General features: G+C 42.4%; 1 protein-coding gene and 1 long non-coding RNA gene across 4 annotated transcripts; one reads left to right on the top strand and one right to left on the bottom strand.

The window, feature by feature from the left end:
- Nucleotides 1–259: 259 nt before the first annotated feature.
- LOC147253512 (uncharacterized) lies at nucleotides 260–3,482 on the bottom strand. Of its 2 annotated transcripts, none has more exons than XR_015118552.1 (4): nucleotides 3,442–3,482; nucleotides 2,892–2,991; nucleotides 1,460–1,684; nucleotides 260–975 (listed from the first exon to the last, which is right to left on the bottom strand). It is a non-coding gene; the product is annotated as an uncharacterized LOC147253512 (long non-coding RNA). The 2 variants fall into 2 exon arrangements; XR_015118551.1 differs by having other exon boundaries at nucleotides 1,464–1,684.
- On the top strand, nucleotides 3,057–25,654 carry st14 (ST14 transmembrane serine protease matriptase). 2 transcript variants are annotated; one of them, XM_086218717.1, is made up of 19 exons: nucleotides 3,057–3,297; nucleotides 8,480–8,624; nucleotides 9,687–9,847; nucleotides 11,507–11,577; nucleotides 11,829–12,001; nucleotides 12,664–12,699; nucleotides 13,803–14,028; nucleotides 16,510–16,649; nucleotides 16,764–16,867; nucleotides 17,300–17,409; nucleotides 18,133–18,263; nucleotides 18,679–18,783; nucleotides 20,269–20,376; nucleotides 20,628–20,741; nucleotides 21,260–21,379; nucleotides 21,818–21,998; nucleotides 22,825–23,093; nucleotides 23,666–23,802; nucleotides 23,921–25,654. In XM_086218717.1, exons 1-19 carry the CDS (start codon nucleotides 3,271–3,273, stop codon nucleotides 24,080–24,082), a joined length of 2,520 nt encoding a protein of 839 aa, XP_086074843.1. In that variant the 5' UTR covers nucleotides 3,057–3,270; the 3' UTR covers nucleotides 24,083–25,654. The 2 variants fall into 2 exon arrangements, with proteins under 2 accessions (XP_086074843.1, XP_086074842.1); XM_086218716.1 differs by having other exon boundaries at nucleotides 3,058–3,297; nucleotides 13,800–14,028.
- The last annotated feature ends 443 nt before the right edge of the window (nucleotides 25,655–26,097 follow it).

The following is a 26,097-nucleotide window of genomic DNA, read 5'->3' as shown; positions in this document are numbered from 1 at the left end:
GGATGAAAACATCAGGATCAGCGTACCTACAAATTTTGTGACGAGGTTGATTTTAAAACAGCAATGAGTTTACCGATTCATAATGAAAAAGTGGGGAAATTAAATGATTAAAAAGACAGGTAAAACGATCATTTTATATATATATATATGTGTGTGTGTGTATGTATATATAATATATATCCTGGGAAATAAGAATGTGTGGCCTGCTTTGCAAACAAAGTTAAAAATCCATACTTGTATAACTAAAATGTCTCTTCTTTGCTTTTATTAACAGTAAAAGTAACACATGTATCAAGTAAACAGAGGTTCTAAGAACAAAGGAAGCCACAGGGGTTCAGATAGAACGCCCTCACCTGAGCTCTATCTCTATTCATAAACTCTGTCCACAGCACTTCCTGCTTTCGACTTCCTGTTTCTCCTAAATCAGCTTCCCCTCCAGACCTGCTCTTCACAACAGCCACAACTCATTTATGATGTCACATTTGATTCCAGTGAGGAGCACAAGGAGTTGTTTAGGGTCTCAGGTTTTATCAGGTTATAAAACCTGTGGCAGTTGGGGGTTGACATAACTTCAGGTGGGGGGGTCTAGGAGCTAACGGTGCCTCGGCTGTTCAGAGGTAGTGATGAATAGAGCGGCTCCAGAGGTGAACCTGATTTTAGTGCCATCCTATGGTTGGATTGGAGTCCTGCATCTCAGAATCCAGCTTTTGGAAAAGATCCATCCAGATCGATCCATCCCTTGAGGAGCTTGGGGTGAGCCGATGGATCTGGTTGGTGAGTCTGACCCAGCACAGGAACCAGAGGCTCACACTTTCACTGACAAACCATCGCTCAGCTCAGGGTTCTGCTGCAGAGTGGAAGAACTCACACCTGAGCTCGCTTCGATTTATAACCTCTGTACGAGCCACTTCCTGCTTCCTTCTTCCTGTTTCTCCTCAATCAGCTCCTCCTACAGGCCCAGTTTGTTAATCGAAGCTGTTGGTTTAAAAAAAAAAGAAAAAAAAAAAGGTAAATTAAGAACTGCATTGAATTTTTCCATGGGAAAATTATAAATGTGGATTAACATAAACATTTTTATCCTCATTTCTTTTAAAATCAAGTTCTATATCAAAATTTGTCATTGGTTGTCACAGTTATAAAACAAACTGGTAAAAAATGGCTGTTTTAGTCCCAGCTGTTCACCAATAAATACTGCTTTTATGAATGTTTATTGAATATTGGACTTGTTCACTACTGCATTTTGCATCAGTCTTGAGTAACTCTGTGTGATTCAGGCATTATGGAGCGATATCGTTGTCGTCCTTGTCTTCCACTTATTCCTTACTAGTAAGGGTCGCGGGGGGGCTGGAGTCTATCCCAGCATCTACAGGCGAGAGGCGGGGTTCACCCTGGACAGGTCGCCAGTCCATCACAGGGCCAACACATAGAGACAGACAACCATTCACACTCACAGTCACACCTACGGTCAATTTAGAGTATCAGTCAGCCTCGTCCCCTCTTGATGTCTTTGGACTGTGGGAGGAAGCTGGAGTACCAGAGAGAACCCACACAGGAACAGGGAGAACATGGAGACTCCACACAGAAAGATCCCGCGCCCGAGCCGGGACTCGAACCCGGAACCTTCTTGCTGTGAGGCGACAGTGCTGACCACTACACCACCGTGCAGCCCATGGAGCGATATAATCTACAGAAATAATAATAATTTAAAAAAAACAGGTGAAAATCATGATGATATTGTGCACTGTGCTCTAGCCAAGCTGGGTTTCACACAATGGGAAGGGATTTATTTTAGCAACATCCACAACTGGTCAGCAGGGGGAACACATGTATAAAAATAAACTGCTGTGACTGTGCAAGCCTGTGAACTGGGTGATCTCTGACTTGAGGAGCAGCGGGTTCAGATGCATCCTGTCGCCACTTAATGCGTGAGTGTCTGGATTGAAAAGCGATGGCTCGGGAGAAGGGGAACAAGAAAAATTAGAAGAAGAAGAAAGCAACTGAGACATAGACGAGGGTCCGTCAGTTAAAAAAAAAAAAAAGCCCAGATTTGAGTCATGTAGTTCTGTTTCATGCGACACAATGTCTGAGTGGCGCGTTCATTATCAAGTTATCAGAGGTGTAATTAGTGTGTGAAAGTGGTGATTCATTCCAAAAATGAGAACACTTCAAGCCCAACTAAAAATGTTAAATACATGAATGTTTATTTGAGAGACGGCAGATGTTTGTGAATGAATGAATAAATGATGACTCATGAAATCCTTCCCTGCATGAACCAGTGGGCACAAAGCAGAAAATGGGGATTGAGCCAGGAATCTGTTGGCTACTCTGCCTCCTGCCTCCTCCTAAATGTCACCTTTGGGGGGAAAAAAAGTGAATCGAACCCTGTGGGATTGTGGGTATTGTAGTTTGACTCTTTTGTTGCGTCTCATGACTGATTTCAAACGTCCAGTCATGAAGAGAGTGCGTGGACTTCAACTGACAACACACAGATGCATCAGTTTCTTTTTCATGTGATGGATTAACAACACAGTTGATCTACAGAGAGGCTGATCTCAGAAGTCCATGTGAGGACGAAATTCAAAGCGTTTTAAAAAAAAAAATCTGTTTATGAAACAAAAATCTGAAATTTTCTACATTACATTTACAATGAAGTTGAAATAATCTGTCATTTTTTCACGAGTATTGAAGATTTATTTCGCTAGAATTTGCAGTAGCAGTGTAATATGAATGCACTGTAGCCTTAAAGCTTGGATGAGTCGACAATCTAGTAGGATCTCAAATTTGGAGAAGCAGATTTGATAGTTTTTACAGTTTAAAAAAAGACAGAGAAAAAGAGACGGACGTATTTTCAAATTACCGCTTGTTTAAAGCTCATGAGCGTTTTAGCTCACCTGGGAATCCATTTCTCACTGTGGGTCCACTGCCAGGATGAGCGGACACACAAGGCCTCTGCCCAATGTAGCGTCTTATCACGCTTGAGACGCTTATTTCCTGTTAAACGGGAGAGAGAAAGGAAGTGAGGGAAAAAAAATCTAGGAATGGCGGTGCAGCGGCTTCAGGTAAACTGGGCGTGGCTTGCGTCATAGGTGTGTAAGGAAGAGGTGATTTCAAGTGTTTTCAGGCCGCGACGACGACAGAGTTAACCTTTGGATTTTAATTCAACGACTGCAAGCATTGTTTGTGTTTATAAACACAGACAATCCCAGCTTTCTAACTTTAGGACAGTTTAAACCGGAACAAACCCCGGCTTCTGTTGAAGCGTGACCGGAGATGTATTCCGCCAGATATGAATACGACGTAAGTTTGCTTATATTGAAATCTGCAGCGCGCATGTGTGTGAGCTTTTCTATTATTAAAACTGCACGTTGACCCCAGCAAAAAAAGAAAAGAAAGAACACACATGTTTACGTTAAAACTGTCAAACGGAAGTTGTTTTTTCACCTCATGAAGTTCAGTGGCATGTAGTCTGACTGCTGTGAGTCACTCCTGCAATGGAGCGACAGAGGGAAGGAAGGGCACTTGATGGAAAATACAGTTTTGCTCAACAAACTGTGACCGTTGCTCTACGCGTGTTGACTGAGTCACGTTGACAAGTCACTCCAGGGACACAGTTTACAGCTGCCGATCATCCACAGAGGCTAAAGACTGACTGGTCTTCACACTCCATTCATTTGCACTTTATTTTGCCAGGACTTATAAGTCAGGCTGTTGTGCGTCAAATGAAGGCGTGTTTCCTTGAGAAAGATTTGAAATGATCATTGACTGAAATGGTAATTTCACAAGTACGTCGGGACAGAAGTCACCCCTGCTCTTCTTCCAGTCTCGATGTGCTGATAGCCGGCCAGGTCATCTATGCGTGTGAGCCAGAATTGTTCTAGACGTGGAAGTAAGTCAGTCGCTCCAGATCAGGCTCATTTAGGTTTGAGCCAGCGGTCCTGCAACATATGAGCCAGAACTGGTTCTTGGAGCAGGGATATGATTAGTTTTGTTATATGTTTCATAAACTCTTAAGGGAATAAAAACATAATCCCCAGGTGTGTTTTGTGATTTTTAAGATTAACAAAGACTGCGACTCGCCCTCTCATAATTACATGGGTGTCAAGTAAATGTGGCCCTATTATTTGAGTCTGAGTTGTGTTTTCCAGTTTGTAACTGTTAATGCTTCCGTACACCTTAAAATAATGTGTCGACGGGTGCGTAGGAGGGTGTATCTGTGGGCAAGAGGAGGAGGAGGCGAAAACGCCGTCGCGATGTTGCTTTACTTGCAAAATATTTTATAGGAGATGCAACATTTGCCCAAACATTACAGCTCCAATCAAGCTCTTTTTTTTGTTATTTTACAAGTGAGGACAGTGAAAAGTACCAAGAGCTGATATTACATAAATTGTTACGCTCCAGTAGAAGACATCCGTACTGCTCCTTTTGAGATCACGGCATCATTAATCCCCCCCCCCCCTCCCCAATGTTGTGATGTACATTGATTGGAATAGCAGTTCAGAGTGCGCGAAGAAATAAGTGACAGGCGGCCGAAGGTGAAGCCTCCTTAGCAAAGGTGCTCCTTAACCTTTCCAGATCTTTGGTGAGCGTTGCTGGAATTCACTGGCTCTGTAAAACCTTTATTAGACAGCTTCATGAAAACCGTCATAACCTCTGGGGAAATGCACACCACGTTGTATTGTGTGCTGTTAGAATGTGACCTAACAGTAAAATCATTCAGGCAAAAGCAATAGGTTTTCTTTCTTTGTACAGTCTGACATTAACAAGAGGTTATGTGTGTGGGAGTGTTATTTTAATACAGCATATTATCAAGCTATCCTTGTTTCCATGCACCATCTCTTAGCTCCGGCGTGAAGGGCTGCCCACACCAGGAGGTATTTGACTCAGTTGGATTGGCAACCATATTCTCACTCGACCCCAGAAACAAACTGTAAAAGCTGAATTTAAAAAAAAAAAAAATCCAACAATAAAATATTAGGTTATTTTTGAAGCAGTTCGTTAGATTTCCTCAGGAAATAATGGACTGAGTGATAACATGAAAAAGTTTTCTCTTTTGTGAAAGAGGAGTTGAGGAGGCGCGACCTTTGACCTGAATACATCAGCGTTTGTCTGGGTTTGGGAGGGTGAGTAGTCGTTCTCGTTAGCGCCAACAAGTCTTGTGGTTTGTATTTTTATTTATTTGTTTTACAAAATGTGTATTTTAGTGCATGTCAGCCAATTAAAAGTCAGGATGACTCAAATTAATGTGTGTGACCACAATATTCTCTGTCCTATTGGCTGATTATTGCTGAAGCTACTTTGTTGGATATTCGATCGTAAGGAATGTGATCAATGTATTCAGATGCTCATCTGTTTATTAGTCATTGAATAATCGTTTTTTTATTCTTTTCTGTTGCATTTCTATTTCATATGCAGTTTCTCAGAGTGAGCAGCATGCATGTAGATGTGATACTCACGTCTCCCGTTATTGACTCTTCAGGGATGATGGATTAGGATGCGCAGTCATCAGAACTGGAGACGGGTTTACCTTGGCGTGTCTGCGTTCCTCGGATAAAGTTAGATATTTTGAAATGCATGCAAGGGTAGAAACAGTATCTCCATCCAGTCTCCGCCAAGTGAGACACGGCGAATGATGCTTTACAGTGTGGTTGCGCCGGACGGTTGCACCATTTTTCATTGTGCACCAGAAGCAGCTCAAATATCTGCTGAAGGGTACTGCCAGGTGAAGCCGGTGTGACTGACGCCTAAATAGCACACATTTTTTGTTATGGTACATGTTTGACCTTTTAGTTCCAGCCTCTAATGACCTGATCGGCCCAGGAAAGAGAAATCGGTGCTTGTGTGTGTATAGAGAAAGCAGCTTTTTAAGCTCCAACCGAGAGCTGACTGTTTTGCCTTTGGTCATTTGCTGTGTCTCGAAGAAACTGTCACACTGCGGCTGAATAATTTAGCTACTTTCTAGCCCTCTGAATATGTTGACAAACTACTTGAGCAAGCGGAGCGCAAAGGAATACACTAGAACATGGTGGACTAGCAGAAAATAAGTGAGCGTATCGCATTAAATATGATATTTTGGCCTTAAATGATTAAAGAGTCTGATATACACATACATATATACATAAGGTAGAAAAGCATGAGCAGAAAAGAAGGTCAGCCCCAAGACTGTTGCTGCTGCTGTTAAACTAAACAAGGAATCAACGGGTGCTCGGGAAATGACGCCCTCAGATCCGAGAGGAACTTCGAGAAACTGTGGGCTTTAAAGTTTCCTTACTTCAACGGAGGCGGAAGCAGTTTGGAAAAGAATTGTGTTATTTGAAAAGAAAGTGTTACAGTTTGTCATCAGATTGAGTTTTAGGAATGTGAGAGGTGACTCACCAACCGCCACTCCGTGTTTACCAGGAGGTTTCTGACGAGACGAATCAGGACGTGAGGAATCATGAGATTTCTCAAAAATAATAATAATAATAATAATAAATAATAATAAGTAATTCTCAATCTTATGAAAAGTCAGGTGTAGGAGAGTTCTTTTCTTAAAATGTTGTTGTATTGCAAGCAAATTTATTTTTGTAGCATAGAATCAATTCAGTGTGGCTGCCAGATAGAAACAGAAGGTGCATCCAAATTAGAAATAGAGAACGTGTTTAAAGATGAAACACAATAAAACATGTTCTGTCTCTTATTAATAGTGTCATGAGAAGAATGAATTGAATCTGGAAGAATAAAAATTTCACAGTGTGAATCAGGGTTAAAAAAAAACCCTTGATTTTGTTCATGTCAGGTGAGTACATCCTAGTAGTACTAGAGCCTGAAGTTTGATCCTGACAGAAATGAACGGGTGTCTAACTTGGCGTTCTACAGTCTCTTGTGCGTTAACTAATACGCACAATCATCGCACACATATAATGGCATAGCAAATCAACATGTCTGCAGTCTACTGAAGAGAAATAATCAAATGAAGCGCTCATAGGTATATGGTACTCTCATATCCGGTGTGTTATTTTTGCTTCGCTGAGGACGGGGATCTGAATCGGGTTGAGTTTGAGTTTGTTTTTAATTTGTCTGTGCTGGTGTGTGAGCTGCTGCGGGGCTAACTTGTTTACTTCCTGAGATACTGGTTAGACCACTCAGAAATGCTACAACTATCTCTTAACTATGTGAGTGCACCGAACTGTGTTTTCCCTATTACAACAAAATCTCCTTTTTTTTTGGAGATTGCAGTGAAAATACAGCACGTAGTTGAAAAATGTGATTATATTTCTTTGCAGGATGGAAGGATGGGATATGATGGAGCATGTGTAATGGTTTTATTAGGCTGTGATTGATTGATTAATGGGGACTGATAGAGAGGGGGGAGAGACCCCCGGAGCACTCGCTGACCCCCATCGCTAATGATTTCCCTCATTCTGGCCCATGATTGCTGTTAGAGATTCCAATTAGGAAGCATGTGTGGAAGCCCGGGCCGGGTAAGAATAGACCTTAATTGCCATGAGTTATCATCTAGACTCATGTAATTGAGCCCCCATCTTAAGGGGCAGCACATCTGACAAATTGATTTAATACCAAAGTGATTCTCCATCCCTAATGGCACCCGGGCTTCTTCACTCATGAGCTACAGGCTCTGAATTCATTGTGTGTTGATTACTAACCGACCAGAAACCCTTTTCTCTCAGTTCACCCACTTGAGAGAGCTCGCGCACACACACGACTAGTATCGACACACACAGATCCCCTAAAGCACCATCTTGTATCCCTCGTTCATTCTGGAGTGTCTGAGTGTGTGTGTGTGTGTGAGCGTGTGTGTGTGTTAGTAAATGATGGTGTGGGAATAGAATCTTCCGTCCCTTTACTAAACAGGTCTCACCAGTTTGGCAAACATATGCGAGCTGCTTGTTTGAACCTGCTCCTCTTGATGTCCCTCATGTTTTACAGCTTTTATGTCATATTTAAAGAGTTGATGTCTTCTTTATATTCAGGTTTCACCCTGTTTGACCCCCCTTTTCCTTGAGCCCAGGCAACAACCTTTTCATGGCATCAGCTTCTTTGGTAGCCTGCTAAAGGCAACAGGTCAAGGATGTTTACCATTTTGGAATTTTGAACGAGCGCTGATATGTTGATGTGATGTGGCCGACATTATAATCCTGCCCTTCACACTAATTTATGTATGGCCTTTATATACAAACAAACACCTGAACTTCGGTGTTGTGTTTATTTGCATGGAATTAGTTTGCACAAAATGTGATTTGTAGTTGATGACCCAGCTCCATGTAGGATAATTTGGAAATTCGCCTCACAGTTTGGCGAAACTAAAGGTTTTGTACTTGCTACAAGATGCAATATAATCCACAGGAAAACAGCCACGCCCGTTGGCCCGGTTATGAATGTAAATTATTTAATCTCTTCATCCACACCATGACAATGTTGCTGTATGTTTGTTTGTTTGTTTTTTTTTAAACTCTGTTTTGTTTTTTTTCTTCTGGATCAGAGTCACAATGGCAACCACGAGCGGATCGACTTCTTAACCAGCAAAGAGAAAGTGCCCAAGCGGAAGCTCGGCCTTCTGATCGGGCTTCTTGTGGCGGTTCTCATCTTTGCTGCTGTTGCAGCTTTCCTTATTTGGTTATTTGTCTGTGAGTGTTGTTGCAAACTTCTCTTACATTATATTATCCAGTGTAGCTATGTGGAGGACAGCATTATCAGGGTTTACTGGAGCTAAAAACAAACTAGCATGAAGGAAGGCGGGGATGAGCCGAATGTGTTATAGTTTGTTTTCAGCTCAAATGAAAGTGTTTGTAGATTACTGAGAGTACAGCTGGATGAAGAAGATGTGGATTTAACCTGACGATGCACTTGAGAGTTTTCAAAAATCTGTTTTTTGGACAGTTTTGCTATTGCTTATCATTTGTGTTTAGCTTCAGCTTAATATACTGTATGTGGCTGGCTCTTTCTGCATTTTGAAGCCAAAAATAAGTGAAGAGGTTAAAAGAACATCTTTGAGAGTTTACTATGTTTATTGCTATAGTATAGCTCATCATTAATTTGAGTTAAATGTACTGCAGTAAATTTAGATTTCTTATTTTTCCCTATGTACACAGACTAGAGAATGAAAATGTGCCTTAGAGGCAAAATGAACCTTGAACAATGCTTCTTGGTGTTTTTGCAAATTTAAAACTATAAACAAATCAGGATGTTTGAAATTGAAAGTGACATTTTTATTTTTTGATAGCGCAAGTTATTTCTCTCATAATTAAAAAGCTATTTAGAGTGTTCCTGTCATGAAAGGCACAATATCAAACTATGTAAAGTTGATCATTTGCACCCGCTGTGAAGGCAGACGTCTTTGATACGCCAGTGTGAGAGTCTTGTTTTTGACGTTAATTTTCCATTAGTGTTAACCCATTTGACATCTCTGACTTTCTCCTTTTTTAATAATGCAAAGAGAGAAATCCCAGCGTATCCGTGACACAGCCTCCCTGTCACTTATACACACGAGGTCTGACAAAAAAGCCCTCTGAATTCCTGATAAACAGCCTCTTGATTCAACTGACTATTTTAATTGCTCCTAGAGTCAAACTGTCCTCCCAATATGATACCGGACTCTTTGACTTTTTAAACAGCGTTTCGAGGCTCGTTTAAATCCTCCTATGTCATCCAAGGCAGGAGTCTCATTGCTGTTTGTCTCTCCGCTCCAGTCAAGGATGCCGATTCAGAGGCCACCCTCAGTCAGCAGCGTCTCCCATCAGCTCAGCTGTTCAGCGGGCACATGAAGCTGGTTGGGATGCCGTACGACCAGAAGCTGGAGGACACCAGCAGCAAACAGTTTGAGGAAACGGCAGATAAACTGGAGGCAATCGTGAGTTTGACACCCAAAGATAATTTGACCCAGTGACAGAAAAGCATATAGATCCAGTAAGGAGCTGAGGCCCAGAGACCTTCGGACAGCTAGTTAGCTTAGCACGGTGATTTGTAGTGTGTGGAAAGTGTTAGCATACCTCTGCCAAAAGTCATCAAGTACTTGCTGGTCCAAAGTGGTCTTTTGATGATTTAATATAAACGTAGTTTTGCAAGTTATTTGCTATAAAACACAAAAATGGATATAAAAATTTTAGAATCGGACACCCAGCTGGAACTACTTTCTTGACAATGCTCTTGAGGGTTGTGATTTGTTACAGCCCCTCAAAACAACCATTGTAACTTCAGCCAACAAACCAAAATGTTCACTGACAAATAGAAGAGCAACTTCTACTGATAATCACGGCCAACTCTGAAAGGAAGGAAAGGATAATCATGTCTGGCTAAACCAAGATCCTGAACCTTACCTGTGTGACAATGGGGGGATGCCAACACCACCCACAACCATTCTTTGTGCTAAGCTAACTGGTGGGTAGCCTTTTTCTATGCATTCTACCTCATTAACACACGCAAAAAGAGAAGGATTTCTATTTTCTTGTCTGGCTCTGGGGAAGAAAGCAAATAAGTGCATTCCCCAAAAGTTGGCATTCTTTTTAACTATTTTGAACAATAAATTACTTGTGGATCTTGTTTGGCATCCTAGAAAATCCTTTGTGCCCTCAGTAGTTTCAGGATACATGTGTGTGGGTGGGGAAAAAAACACTATACGTTCCCTTAGTGATTCCCTCAACAGCGTCTTCTATTATTGGAGACAATTGGATATTTTTGTAGCTCCACTTTGGAGCATGATGATGGCAAAAACCTGCACTCTATCCCCGTTATGTGTTCACTTTCTCAGTGAAAAGCGACAGAAGGGAAAGAAAAGAACGGGAGTGGTTGACTGCAATTAAATCAAATAGTGTGAAATGATTGAGGGGTCTGATTAAGTTTGCGTTGATGCCTCTCAAACATTTCTGAAGAAAATTGGATGTTTTTTTTTTTTTTGAGTCATCAAGTATTTTTAAAAATTAAAAAAAAAGGAAACTCTGCACACCAGAGTCTGTGACGGATGCGTCGGAGAGAAAAATAACTTTAAAGCAGAAGAAAGCTCCTGCACACCGTCTCGATCATTTGCTCTTAGGTTGATTTACGATTCGGTCCGTTTGACCTTCATCAGGTGTATCAGGTATGATACACCTGATGAAGGTCAAACCGATCGAAATGATACAGTGTGCGGGAGCTTGCTTCTACTCTTAAAGTCATGAAGTATGGGAATGAGGCAATGCGAGTCTGACAGTCACCATACAAATGCAAGCTCTTCTTCCCCCGTTTTGAAGTTCACAACCGGCTCCACTTTCTTTTTCCAGCTGCGTCAGCTTGCCGTGTCACAAAGTGCCCTCAGGTCAGCCGACGCTCCATGTGCTCAGTGTATGATACAAAAAAAGAAGCTAAGGTCTTGTGTGATGCAGCTCAGAAGGCGAGACAGTTAATGAAGAATCCCCTTGTTGTGTGCTTTTTAGTTAACATGCTAATTTCTTCCTTGTCTCAGGGCAGACAAGCAGCAAAGCTGTACTTGCGTTATTCAGTTTTAAAAAAAAAAAATTTGTATTTTTCTCTACAGCTAGGGGAGACCTACAAGAAAGAACCATTCCTCGCAAAATACTACTCCAAGTCTGTGGTGACGGCATTCAGGTACTTCCAGGGTCTGGACAATTTTTTATATCGCTGAAACTTAAATCCAAATAAATTCTTACTTGGTCTTCTTATTATTTATCAATAGGGCCTGACCGATTTATTGGCCATTAATCAATTCAGGTTTTTTTTTTTCAATTCTCCAATACCATTATCGGCCCCAGAAATTGCTATTTACTAAAACTATTCAAAATGTATGGTCTATGTCTCAATTTACCATGCTGCCATTTCTCTTTCTCTGCTCCCCACAGTGAGGGTGTGATTGCTTATTATTGGTCCCAGTTCAATATTCCAGTCACTGACCTTGAGGTCCTGCCCGAGTTCTCCGAAGAACGGGTGTTGGAGGTCCTGGAGACCGTCATTAACGAGCAGCGCAGCATAATGGGCTCCCAGAAGGTCAAGATCAGTGAAATCACGGCCTCAAGTAGGTACCGGCAGACCCCGGGGCAGAGGCGGCAGGAAGGACAACAACTGTGCCTTTTCCACGGCAGACAGTCCACTGTGAATGCTGATGTGAATAATCTTGCTGTCAGCTTCTATCAGCTTTGGTATTCTATATACTTTCTGTTTGCATTACTGGAGCTCACTTTGAGTTGTGCTGATAAGATGCTAACAGATACACCAGACCTCTCTGCTTGTGCTGCATCTGAGATGGCACATTTTATGCTGTTTGGATCCTCTAATGATATTAGCCGAGCCCTGGCCCGACTTGAGACACCCATTTTTCTTCCTTCTGTCTTCTCAGCATTCACGTTGCATTTGTCCACATTCTGGCCACCAGCCAAGAGATGGCTCTATGACTCAGAGCTTTTGGTCCTCCTTTAAAATGATTTCTGTGCCTATGATTTGATGTCGCTGTCCCAGATAGTTAGACAGAGATGTATGGGTTGCTGCTGTAGGGCAAGGTGAGATGGATCAGAAAGAGGCGACACGCCATTGCCGCCAGTTCTCTTAACCGCAGGGAAATGGAACAGAAAATGTGCAACCTAAATATTTTTATCTCATGCATCAGAATCTATCAGCCTCCCGGTGACCTGTTCTTACATTTCCCCCTGACGCTCTCCCTTCCCCTCTCTCTGTCTCCAGTCACAGATCCTCGCATGGCCAGGAACCCCAGAGCCAGTGAGTACAGTGTGTCCCATTTCAATCACTCGCAGCTGTAATTTTCCAGCTGGCTAGATGCTCAGCGTCCTGCCAGCCTGTAACGAATGGCTTGCCTGGCCTGGACTGTACATGTGCAGCTCAAGTCAGAGATTAAGAGCTGAGACTAGTCAGTCACTATCTGACACCTGTCTTTGACACTGGTGAGGTGATTTATAACTCAGGGATGATTAGACTTCATTACAATTCACAGGACCATCCTTATGTTTATACATCTATTCCAGCATGACCGGTGGAAAAACTGATTATGTCAAATGTTTTATGCTATTTGCATTAATTTGAATGTATTTGCAAGGAAAAACACAAACGATATTCACAGTCATTATTACTTAAAGTTGCTCTTCATCCAAAAAGTCAGTTTTATCTTTCAAGTATTATCAAATTGATTTCTTGAGCTCACGTAAATGTTTTCCCCTCCCTCGCCAAGTCTTTTTGACAGCAGAATGCAGCAAGAGCCGGCCACGTACCGGTATATTCAACTTGAAGCTTATAGCTCCGGTGGCTAAGAAAAATAAAAGAGGCAAAACTCTCACATGCATCATCCCTTATATGCGCAATTGTCCACAAACACTTGGATTTGAGCAAAAAATAAATGTTAACTCAACACCTGGAGTAACTAGCTGGCGCGTTTGTTCGAGTCAACTCGTTCGCACTCCTCCGTGCTTCTTCCTTGTTCTTGAAGACATGGACAGGACATGGATTACCCCAGAGGATGAGTTTGAAGGTTTGTAATGCTTTTTGGCAGATTTGTTTCTGTTGTTAGCCATCAGTCACCATTAGCGATAAGATTAACATGTGTCCGGCTCTTTCTGTATTCTGGAGTCACAAAGAGGAGCCGCAGTGGTGAAAAAAATTTTGAGAGCTGAAGACACTTTATTTTTAAGAAGTTGAATGGCAAAAAAACCAAAAACAAGGATGGAGTATCGCTTTAAGGAGAGCTGTACTCCGAATGAGCAGAAGATGATGATGCAGCACTTGATGATGCTCCAAACTTGGCTCACTAGGTCTTAATGACTTTTGGCCATAAACATGATAAATATGACCATTGCTGTTATTTCCAGAAGAGTGTTTCCACAGGCTGGAGGCCGAAGCAAAACCACTGAAGTTTTCATCCCCGGGGTACCCCACCGGCTATCCTCCGAGGTCCCGGTGTCAGTGGCAAATCAGAGCTGCAGAGAACAACGTCATCTCTGTCAGTTTCCCTTTCTTCCACATCGAGGACGACTGCACCGATGACTTTGTCTCCATCTATGACTCTTTGAGTCCTGATGATTCTCAGGCCATCACCGAGTAAGTCACACAGCTGGTGTCCAGTTGCTCAAGGGCACCGGCAAAAAACAGCAGTATTATCATTGCATTGCATTGCTGCAGCTACAACATTCGGTTCACTTGTATGTCTCTGTTCTCTGTGAAGGATAGACACAAAACATATCACACAACCTTTGCTAGCGCCCCACTAACCCCTTCACCCATTCTCACACCCATTGTTTTCATTTCCTCTGTTATTTATTGATCGCAAAAGTTCATCTTCCAAGCATGCAACAAACTGATGGATACTTCAGCAATGACCACTAGTATCATTCTAGAGAATGAGTGTAGTTTACATCCTCCACCGCAGCTGTTAGCATGAGCTAATGCTAAACAACCAAAGAAATGCATAGCATAACAGAGTTATTTCCTGGCAGCCATGTTAGCATGTTATTACAGGATAAAAATGGGTTTAATTCATGACATTAACTATAGCCCTCTTCCATTTGGGATGCATCCAGTAGCATTTTCTGTGCTTAGACCAGTTCACCACATTTTGGTCGCTGGATCCAATGGTTGCAACAAAAATATTGGACCTTTAGAGGAGTAGTGTCCTCGCCTTGAGGAGAGCCACGGTTTAGATCTGGAGCTCTTGGCGGGAGCATAGATTTTGACCTAGCGTAGGAAAGGACTGAGTGATTTGGAAAAACCTCTGACTGATACTGCAATTGTGATGTTATTCTCAATCTTAGATAGTTGTGTCATTATTTGCAATTTTAATTGGAAAAAAAGAACCCTGAAGTGATAGTGGTGTAATTTTTGTGGGGACTTGTAAATTACACAAATATATTTGTTTTTGGTTTTTTTTGCGGACTGGGATCATTGTACAACAGTGAAATATTCAAGCGTTTCTCTTTAGAAAATATTGCACCCTCTGAGATCTGTGTGTTGCACAGGACCATATTGCAGTTTCAAAAAAATTTCAACGAATGGTTTGGTCCAAGCATAGGGCACCAAATCATAAAGCAGAACCTCATATTTTCGAATCCATGCAGCCTAAAATGAACTGAGTGAATTGTCATATTTTGATACCCAGCAGCTCCACTGAGAAAGTACATTTTACATAATATTTCCTCTTGAAGTTTTGCCATCACATTATGTACTATCAGTATGCGGTGCAGTACTCCAGGCATGACTGTCTCCCCAGGGGAGTTTTATTTAAAAGAAAACCAGTAAATTGCCTAATTTTTACTCTTTCAGTGGTACATCAGTACATCAGATTGTGACATAAATCCAGTCTCATATTTCCCTAAACCTTTGTAGCAGGGTTTGTTTGATAGGGCTCAACCAACATTTGTCTCATTTATTTAGCCTTGAAGATCAGAGAGTGGGGGAATGCAGTTCTACATGATTCCCAGAGGACGACCACTAGGAATCACTTTGTATTTGACTGAAATGTTGCAGAGGGATTTAGGAGCAAAAGCTGTTTTGATGTTGGTGGAAAACATGTTCCACTTCATTCCTTTCACTGGATTTGTGATTACAACATTTTATTTTTTTTCTCGTTTTGGCCCCGAAGCCTTTTCAGCTGCGTGTCCCATTTTATTGTTAACTTTTGAGACCTCAGTGAGATTGAGTTGGCTCAAGAAGACCTTTCGTTTCAAATCTATGAAGGGTGCCAACCTGAATCTGGCTACACCAGTGTATGTGTGTATAATTGTACTTTGTCTACGGGGGAAGGATATGATTCTCCAACTGCATGCTCTTGAATGTAACATCAGTTGTAGCTGCAGGCAATTTTAAACTCTGAGACCATTGCCAAACAAATATGCGTTACCAAGTGAAAGCATAAAATTTTTATAATGCTATTGAGCGATCAGCTTTATCCAAGGTGACATGAGGTTTATGAGAGCCATAATATAATACTCTATAATGACATTATTTTACTGGAGGTAGATGTATGCTCTTGCAGCGTCATTCACACCTCTGTGGCTCTGCTGCCAGCAGCGCTGAAACTTTTAGCTAATATAGCCAGTGTTTGACTTTGAAACTTCACCGAAGTAATTTCTACCCTGAGCTGGCAGATCTTTCCCAGTTTATCTCTTTCTCTGACTCTCTCTGCTTTTCTATTGATTTCTGTTCAAATTATTTCTCAAAGTGTTTAAACCTGTTTTTGACATTGACGTTTCACTGCTTTGACTAAAGAATTACGGCGTTAAGTGTTGCACATTCTTAAGCATTTCGATTAGGCGAGTGAGTAAATGCAACAGACGTTTATGCTTCACCGTTGAGGTTTTTTTTTACACGCAGACTCTAAATTACTCAAACAGCAGTTTTGAACCTTTCTGAGTTGCAGCTTCTTACCACCAATTACTGTTAGGGTGAAATACAAGAAAAACAGCTTCCAGTCCAAAAACATTTGACGCAACCTCAGCGGGGATCCTGACCCTTAGGTTTGAGAACCACTCCCTTTTCTGATTCTAATATAAATTTGTCCACCATCTTCTACTGCTTCTCCCACAGGAAGTGTGGTCAGAGGCCCCCGACCAACCCTCTGGAGGTGGTGTCGTCGGGCAACATCATGCTCATCAACTTGATTACTGACAGTGAGGTCCAGCAGCCCGGCTTCACAGCCGTGTATAAAGCCATCCCTCAATCAGAAGGTAATCAGCTCATTTTATTGTGCCGTCACCTGGCTGCAGGTTCTGCTTCACCACACAGTCCAGTTGTTGTCCAATCAGCTGTCACCTGTCTCAAATATGACGCATTCTTTTCAGTGAAAACCTGCGGTGGCGTCCTCTCCGACATCAAGGGAGTCATCACTTCCCCTCTTCACCCCAGCTTCTATCCCCCCGGCGTGGACTGCAAGTGGACCATTAAGGTTTGCTACACTGCTTCTATCCCAGACCCCCCCCCCCCCTCCTCTACCTGACCCCCCCCCCCCCACCTCCCCCTCCTCCACCACCATTTGCCTGCCATGAGAGGGATGCTGAGGCAGCATTATCGAAGCCAAGTGGTTCACTACCTCTTCTATCTTCATCTGTCAGGCTGCTGCTGCAGCTAGAGCTGAGCTGAGCTGCAGCGTTTTGTGTGTCGGTTGTGTTCATTGCTGCTGCTGCGTAGATGTGTGTGTTTACTTACATGCGCGTGTGTGCACACATTTGGTGTGTTGCAGCACATATGCTTTCATTTATAAGGGATTGAGATTCATATCCTTGTGTGTGTGTGTGTGTGTGTGTGTGGGTAGATGGAGGAGTGATACGAGTGGTAAATCAGATTCAATGAGCCAATCACCTCTGCCTCTCTGCTGTAGGTCCCTGCTAAGAACAAAGTACGTGTGAAGTTCAACATGTTCCGCATGAAGGAGCCTGGGGTGGACGTCCGGGTCTGCCACAAAGACTATGTGGAGATTATGGGTGTCAAGTGAGACGCTTTTAAATGACTTGTATTGTTTTGCCTGCGAGTGTGTTCATTATCTTTACCAGTTTCATACAACAATGTTTTGACGATATAAAAATGGGAATCATGTTTCCACCTCCTCAAGCACCTCTCCCTTTTCATTTTTTTGTTTTTTTTCCCCCAATTGTGCATTATGAATTCACAAGCTGATGTCGTTAAAGCTCCGCCCCCTCTCCTGCTTTTGGGGAGCACCACTGATGACCTCATACAATGTTAAGAGTTAAGCTTCACTCGGGGGATGTAGCACGAGGGACTATCACACTTGCCCCCCCCCCTTCCCCCCCAAGTTTCACGGCGCCCCAGAGGAGGCGCTAGTGCAGCCACCAGAGCACACACTCAACTTCCCATCTGTAGACACGTCCAATGGTGCCTCTATGGATCCCCGACTAAGCTGGAGGCAACACAGGGATTCCAACCAGCAGCTGGTTTTAAAACAGAGGATTTCAGTTAGGAGAGTTAGCATTACTTCTCCTCTCGATGTCCTCCTTCAGTTTGACTCAAGACTTATTACCAACTCAAGAGGTGTTCATAGCTTTAAGTCATAAATAAGAATCTTACATCATTTCTGATTGATCATCTGAGGACTTGGACTGTTGCTATGTTGAGAAAATTGTCAAAACCAGTAGATAATGACAAATAGTTTTCCTTGAATCCTTGTTTGTTTGTTTTTTTTAAACCTTGCTGCAGGTACTGCGGGGAGATGTCCTCTTTGGCTTTGACCAGTACCACCAACACCTTAGATGTGATCTTCCACTCGGATGAATCATACACTGACAAAGGCTTCAGCGCTGAATACAGTGCCTATGATCCTGCAAACCGTGAGTTTAAAAAAAAAAAAAGCTACACGACACTGGCGGAGATGTGTGAAATGTTGCAGCGAGATGGGGACGCACAGCCTGCCATTACAGAGCGACAGTGAGGAGGCAGCCTGACAGTCAAAGAGAGCTCTTTAGAAACGGTGGCAGAAAAACTCAAGAGCTAGACTAATCACCAGAGAGCTTGTTTATTGGGTCTGTTTTATCTGCCACTGTCAGTCAGGAGCACTCCACTTTTAACACCCTCCACTTTTCATGTTGTTTCTCAGTTTTACCAAAATGGATTTATAATTGCTCTGATCAACAGGGACACACATTGGAGACATGACGCTGTCATTCCCTTTCTCTTAATTTGTCCTCTGCTGTTTCTTTTTTGTTTTTTTGGCTGTCTTGGTGTCTGTGTGTGTTTTGTAAAAAGCTTGCCCCAACATGTTTGCCTGTGCGTCTGGCATCTGCATCGGCAAAGAACAAACGTGTGATGGCTGGAATGACTGCGGGGACATGAGCGACGAAATGAAGTGCAGTACGTTCCTCCTCAATCCAACCACACTTGTCACGTCTTTCTCCATTCTGTATTTCTTCGTCTTAAAGAGTCAGCTTGCTAAATAAGATTAGTGTTAATTAAGGTAAGAAAGCAGTGACGTAGATTGTTTTATCAAAGGCCTTTCCTCATGACTTAGATGAGGCATCGAAGAGTTAAAAATAGATTTCTGACAAAAACGCTGATCAATGTATGGTTCGTTTTTTGTTGACGAGACAGACCTAAAGTTTTATTTGCGGGATTTATTCATTTGAGATAAAAACAAATGGGGGCTAAATATGGGTCACTGGCACGGTTTGAGCTAAATTTACTGACTAAAAGTTGACTAAAATGTTACAACTTTGCTTCAACTACAACTGGACCACAACATTTTGGGTTGTCGTGGATTATAGCTGGTCTAAAACTAAATCTATAACTGCCAAAATTGCACTTTTAGATTCAATTGAATGCGACAGCTAGCTGCTGTTTTCAGTGAAGCACATGAAAGGATTTCAAATTCCACCTGCTATCATATTTTTGTCTCATTTGTAAAAATCCTGAAAAATGGCCAGTTGTGCTTTTTTTTTATATATATCTTGTTATGTTGCAGTATCCAGCTGTTAGCTGATACCATCAAGAGGCTTTGACATCATCAATAGGTAGCAGAACCCAAAAGCCTCACTGCAGTGAGGACAGCCAGGCGGGAAAACCTTCAATCACGGGCTGTGTAAGAAGTGGGCGGAGCTAGTGTCACATCACTATCCTTTGGTTTATGGATTGTGTGTTTTGGCTGCTGTCATTTGGGTTTTCTCATCTGGAGGTTGCCCCATTAGCAGCACTGCAGAGGAGCAAGGGGTCTGGGCGTTACTAAGCTTTAATCCTTAATATTCATTGATTACTTAAATAAAAAGGGGCTACGCAGCAGGAAGTTGAATGTTTCAAGGGCCACACAGCAGGAAGTTGAATGTTTCAGGGGCTACGCAGCAGGAAGTTGAATGTTTCAAGGGCCACACAGCAGGAAGTTGAATGTTTCAGGGGCCACACAGCAGGAAGTTGAATGTTTCAGGGAGTGCAAAACTTGAAAAAGTATGGGACTCACAGAACTAACCGGAGCAGTTTGGGTAAACAAAACTTTAAGTGGCCACTCAAGGACGTCTCACTGGTCGTTCTCACTGGGCTTCTCTGGTGATTGTTGAAGTACTGCCTGTAAAACCACAGCATTTCATTTTTATGCTTTTGGGTTTTGGTTACACATATGAGCTATAATGTTGCCTGTAGGTGGGTTTTGTTACATGTAAACAGAGTTACAGGCAAACCATGCCCTGTTTTCAATTTCAGCTGATGAAATTATCGTCTCTCTTCATGTATTTATCTCTCTGGCCTAAGAGGAGTGATGATTCTCATCTATTTCTCAACAAGAAAGTGAAGTCATTTTTCACATTGCGAATCATATTAATGTCCATTCCATCCATTCATTCTGTCCCCCAGAGTGTGCCAAGGACCAGTTTTCTTGTGGGAACGGCTTGTGCAAACCAAAACTCTGGGTGTGTGATCGCGTTAACGACTGCGGAGACGGGAGTGATGAGAAAAGTTGCAGTAAGTATTTCAGTCTCTTCAGGGGATACAAACTCTAATGCAATTCTGCACCCAGTAAATGCACATTGTGCAGTCGTTACTTTAACATTAATAGTGTTTATTTGAAATCGTGCCAAGCAGGAGTTTAATACACCCGACAAGACAGGAGGCAGAAAATATTGTCCAACATAGCTGCTAACCTGAGAAGTATTTGTCTGTCTGGACTTATGGTTATTTTATATCACTTCTTGTTTGTGTTGCTTTGCCTCCAGGTTGTGAGGCGAATGAGTGGCGCTGTGGGGATGGCGTTTGTATGCCTCAGGATGTTGTGTGCGATACTAAGAAGGACTGTGAAGATGGGAGTGACGAGGCCTCTTGTAAAACCTGTAAGTGTCGGCGTCTGTTCTCCTCCTACCCAGTCATGCATTAGAAAATCAACACAAACCATTAAGCAGTTAACCTTCATCCAAGGCAGTGTAGATGTTCAGCCTTTACAAAGACGCTGTGCTCAAGACTTCATTACTCCTTTCACAGTACACATTCCTTCTTTAATTTCCTCCCACTCTCTACTTCACTCTTTTATCAGTTTGCTTTTCTCTCTTTTTCTCCCTCTCTCTCTCTCTCTCGCTCTATCTCTCTGTCTGTCTCACACACACAAACACGCACCATAGGCTGCTCTTGCGTTTCTTTTGATTTCCACTTCTGTGAATAAAGAGGCATATTAGACCTCAACCCCAATCAATACACCCAATCAATGCAATCTGCTCCTCAATCACTGTGCATTGTGCATTCAAGTCTCACTTTGAAGTCTCGCTGATTGCATAGTGTTGTACTGGTTAAACTTAGAGATGCTTTGATTTAGAAATGTGTTTTGATTTTGGGATCTATCTCCACCCCAATGTAGCCCCGGGCATCTGCTCCGACTTTAGCTTCAAGTGTAAGAACGGCAACTGTGTCAACAAGGTGAATGCTGAATGCGACCGAGTGAACGACTGCTCTGATAACTCGGACGAGGCCAACTGTAGTAAGACATGTTTATCTCTTCTTCTCTGCTTTATTACTATTTTTTGTTTTTTTTAAACGGGTGAAAGTGAATCTAATCTCTGCATTGTCACTGACACTAGATTACCCAAGAGCTGAGCTGATCTGTGCGTTCAGCTGTCTGTTAGAGAATTGCGCCAGGCCTCGACTGCTTTATGTTCATTCTTCTTTGAAACAACGTCTTGTCATCTCAAGTTTTTTTTTTCTCCTTTTAAGCCTCAAGGTGGTTTTTTTTTTCTTCCTTTTTTTTTCATCTTATATGCCAGTTAGGATACCAAATATTCATCGTAGCCTTCATAGTCAAGACTGGCGTCATGATGCCTTCAAGTCAGCTTAATCTCATTTTCAGACTTTCCCTCTGATCATTGTCACGTCGTCCAAACACCCCTCCCCTCTCATCATGTCCTCTGTTAAATGACAGATTGTGGCACCAGGCCTTATAAGCTGAACCGCATCGTAGGAGGGCAGAACGCTGAGCTCGGTGAATGGCCTTGGCAGGTCAGCCTCCACTTCATGACCCACGGGCATGTTTGTGGTGCCTCAATCATCTCAAAAAAGTGGCTCCTCTCAGCTGCCCACTGCTTTGTCACCACCAAACAAGAGTGAGTAGACCCCCCCCCCACACACACACACACACACACACACACATCAGTACTGTATATAATATGGAGCAGATTCTCTTGTCTATAAACTGTTATTGTTTCCGTTATATTTTATTATTCATCACATATTTTATTAGATCTCATTATGCAATAGTCTTGATAAAACATGAACAGCGCACAACAGAGGACCATTTATATACAAATTTCAAAGTCGGGAAAAGAGCCCCTGATGATACAGTTAATTCAGAAAACCTTGGGGGGGGGGCCTACATTTACATCTCATCTGTGCAAGCACAAAGCTGCGGTTCCCCAAGTGTCCTGTAGGTGGAGCACTGACCATGCTGTTCAAGATGTACCATCTTTTGTGTGCTCATTTTCACAATTGGTGTTGATATTGTCTTTACACAACCACATAGTTTAATTTGTAAGCATTCTCCAGACTACTAATAAAAGCCACTCAGTAGTAGTAGTAGTACTTAATAGATCCTCAAGTATTGTACAGTTTGCTCATTCTTGTACTGATATACTGAATACAGTCTCGCTTAAGGCGAGGTCAGTCTTTTTTTGTTTTTTTTTTTCTTGAGAATGATGCATGAAAATGTAAGTTTTTTGACTGCAGTATTGCCTTTCTGAAACGGTCTCAACAAAAACACATCATTTATAAACTTAAAAGAATAAAGAATGTTTTCTCTCAGGTGATGATTCCACCCCCATTCTGATCATGTGAATGGGAGGGGGGGGGATCATGCACACATACATGTTAGGGCAATGGATCACGCACACAGACATAACCCTTCCCTCGTACTGTTGATGTATTCTGCTACAGAAATCATATGCCATCCAACTGGCAAACCTACAGTGGCATGCAGGACCAGTACAGCCATGATGATGTTCAGCGCCTCCCAGTGAAGAGGATCATCAGCCACCCGGATTACAACCCGATGACCTTTGACTATGACATTGCCCTGCTGGAGCTCAGCAAGCCTCTGGAGCTCTCTAATACCATCCAACCCATCTGCCTACCCGCTCCCTCCCACGTCTTCCCTGCAGGCATGGCCTGCTGGGTCACGGGTTGGGGCGCGCTCCGAGAAGGAGGTATTGTGCAGGAATTCAGTGCAGACCAGTTGTGATGTTTTATTTGTGTTGCATGTGATTATGATAAAAAAAACAAATATTGAATATTTTAGCTGTTATTCTTCAATTATGGGCGACCCACTCTAGGATGGTGTTTTTCCCACTTTGCATATCCAACTCACATCAAAATTAAGACATCCCACTCCTCCCCTATCCATCCCTCACAATAAGCTATTCATCTCTGTCCTTCATCTGCTGTCACTGCCGGCTTCCTTCTTCCCTCTTCATCTTTCTCATTTCATCCTGTCTTCTTCCTTTCCTTTAATGTCCCTCCCATTTCTTTATCTCTCCCATCATGACATACTTCTCTCCTGCTCAAACCCTCCCTCCCTTTTCTCTCATCTTTTTCTCATTTGCTCTATTCCATTAAGCCTTTTTCCATATCCATATATCAAGACAGGCGTCGGCTCTCCTGGGAAACCTCTTAAACCTTCATTAGCTAACACTAATCCAGCCCATTAACACCTTTGATTTTAGCGACGAACACGAAGGTTACGTAGCGGAGCCCTGACATCTCTGTCCCGCTTTCTCAGGTCAAAAGTCGCAGCTTCTGCAGAAGGCATCAGTGAAAATCATCAACGACACTGTGTGTGACAGTGTCACGTTGGGCCAAGTCACCTCCAGGATGATGTGTAGTGGGTTCTTGGCCGGAGGAGTCGATGCATGTCAGGTGAGACTGCGCGACACATGCTTTAAGAAAAGAAAAGAAATGGCTCATCAGGCTATTTTGTTTTCACACTCATATGAATGCAATCTAAGAGCTATTCTCTCCTGATGGTGGTCACCAGGGAGACTCAGGAGGCCCTTTGGTGTGTTTCGAGGAGAGTGGGAAGTGGTTCCAGGCGGGCATCGTGAGCTGGGGCGAGGGCTGTGCTCGTCGGGGCAAGCCTGGTATCTACTCTCGCGTCACCAAGCTGAGGGAATGGATCAAAAAGGAAACAGGGATTTGATGATGCGAGGCAAAGGGAGGGACGCAGAGCAGGGAACAACGTCATAGTGCTAAAAATATGGAGATGGAACATTTCAGTCTGATTCAGGACAAGTTGTATTCTTTTAGCTGCAGACTGGAGACTACTGCATGGACCCAGCTACTCACATAAATGACTTAAAGCACTTTATTTGGTTGACAACCCTCCTTTCCCCCCTTCCCCTCCAACTCACACACAGACGTATACACGCAAACCACATCGACTCATATTTTGTGTCGTTTTTTAAGGGTGCAAAACGGCACAGTGTCGTTTAGCTTCGCCGGTCCTGTCATGGTTAACCACAAAATTTGAAACATCTGTGTGATTTATCAAGCGGAACCTTTTTAAAATGGTTAAAGTCAAGAAAATTTAAACTTTGTACTGTTTTTAACTGTGTTTAGCACAATATTCTAAACAGGCGAGATGTCTTCATCCTCTTGGGCTGCTGTGATTTTGCACTTGGCTGTAAATAGCTTTTGAATTTGGGGTTTTTATGGAGTATCTTAAAAGACCAAAACCAAGAAACTAATACAGTACAGCTGACAGAGGCTTCCCTGAATGACATAGCAGTGATAAACCTATTTCAATCCACCTATCTACTTGTTGGCCAATAGTTTCTGATTTTGTCAGTAAGGTATAAAGTTGCTGTGACAACTGTAGCACTGTTGTTTGCCAAAAAAAGAAACATGAGATGGCACAACGCTCAAATCTCTGAAGGTTTTTTTTATCGTACTTAAATAAATGAAAATCACTAGCTGCCTGCAAGGTATAAAATACATTAATCAATCTAAAAGCCCACTGTTTGCTTTGGAAAATGGCCAGCGGGGATGTTGAGTACACAAGATTTGTCGGATAAAAAGGTAAAAGACGAGCATGTTATTTAGGAATGCTGATCTGAGGAGAGGTTTTGAAGTTATTATCTATCTTAACAGGGGTCCTGGATGAGTATTTTTGTTTTTAATGGCCTTGCAGAGTCTGTGAATGATTTGACAAAATTGTTATTCTAAAGAGACTACTTGAAGGTGAGTGGGGGTCTTCAGGCACGCGTGCGCACGCGCGTGCACACACACACACACACACACACACACACACACAGATGCACAGATACACATAGAGGAGGCTAAAGCAAATCTGTGGACTAAATTCTTCTCGCATGAGGGCGTCCTCACAAGCAGCCAAAACGATTGTTTAATATAAGATTGGACTTGATGGCTTCTTTTACACAATTTGCCTTCATCTCTGACTAATTGTGGAACTATTAAGTCTGAGGTAAACAAACCAAAAATTTGCATAAGTATTATTTATTGAGGGGGGGTGAGATTAAGAAAAATATAAGGAGTGTGTTGCTCAGTGTGCCTTTTTTTATGTTAATTCCATCAAGCTTTACATTTAAACTGCAAATGTGTGTTTTTCAAAAAGTAAAGCCTCTTACTTTTTGGAGTATTTTGCGGCTTCAAATTGGATTATAAACACACTTTTTTATACTTTCTTTGTTTTTCTGTTTTTATATGAGAGCGTCACGGTAATAAACATCTTTTATCAGATTCCACAGTACCTAATTGCATTTCCTGCTTGATTTGTCTTTGACTGGCTCCTGCCTTGTTTTATGTTGTGCATAACAAATGCGTGTCTTGCGAGACCTTGTCCCTTCTCACAGTAGAATTGTAATAAGTATGTACCTCACCCCCCCATCGCGAGCAGCATCCCTACCTGGGGAACGGAGGTGACAAGACAAACTCATATCGTCAATAATACCAGCTTTTGTCACAGCTCTATCCTATTACCCTACGAGGTGGGCACGTCTGCTTCCAGGAGGTGGGTACTCATTCAGTGGGGGATGTACGATCTCATCTGTCTTCATTAAAAGCTGCGCACCACTGAGGGAATAGGAAAATCAACATAGACACTGCCGCTAATTTATGTATTCATCATTGTTGCTACATGGGAGTCTTTGTTTGTCACTGTTCCCCAATGAAGCTGTTCACTGGGCCGATAAA

The sequence above is a fragment of the Aulostomus chinensis genome, chromosome 11, assembly GCF_037954235.1.
Source record: "Aulostomus chinensis isolate RoL2024-O1b breed Wild chromosome 11, RoL_Achi_v1.0, whole genome shotgun sequence".
Classification (NCBI taxonomy): Eukaryota; Metazoa; Chordata; class Actinopteri; order Syngnathiformes; family Aulostomidae; genus Aulostomus; species Aulostomus chinensis.
The sequence above is the reverse complement of the archived record's forward strand: the minus strand, read 5'-3'. Positions and strand labels throughout refer to the sequence as shown.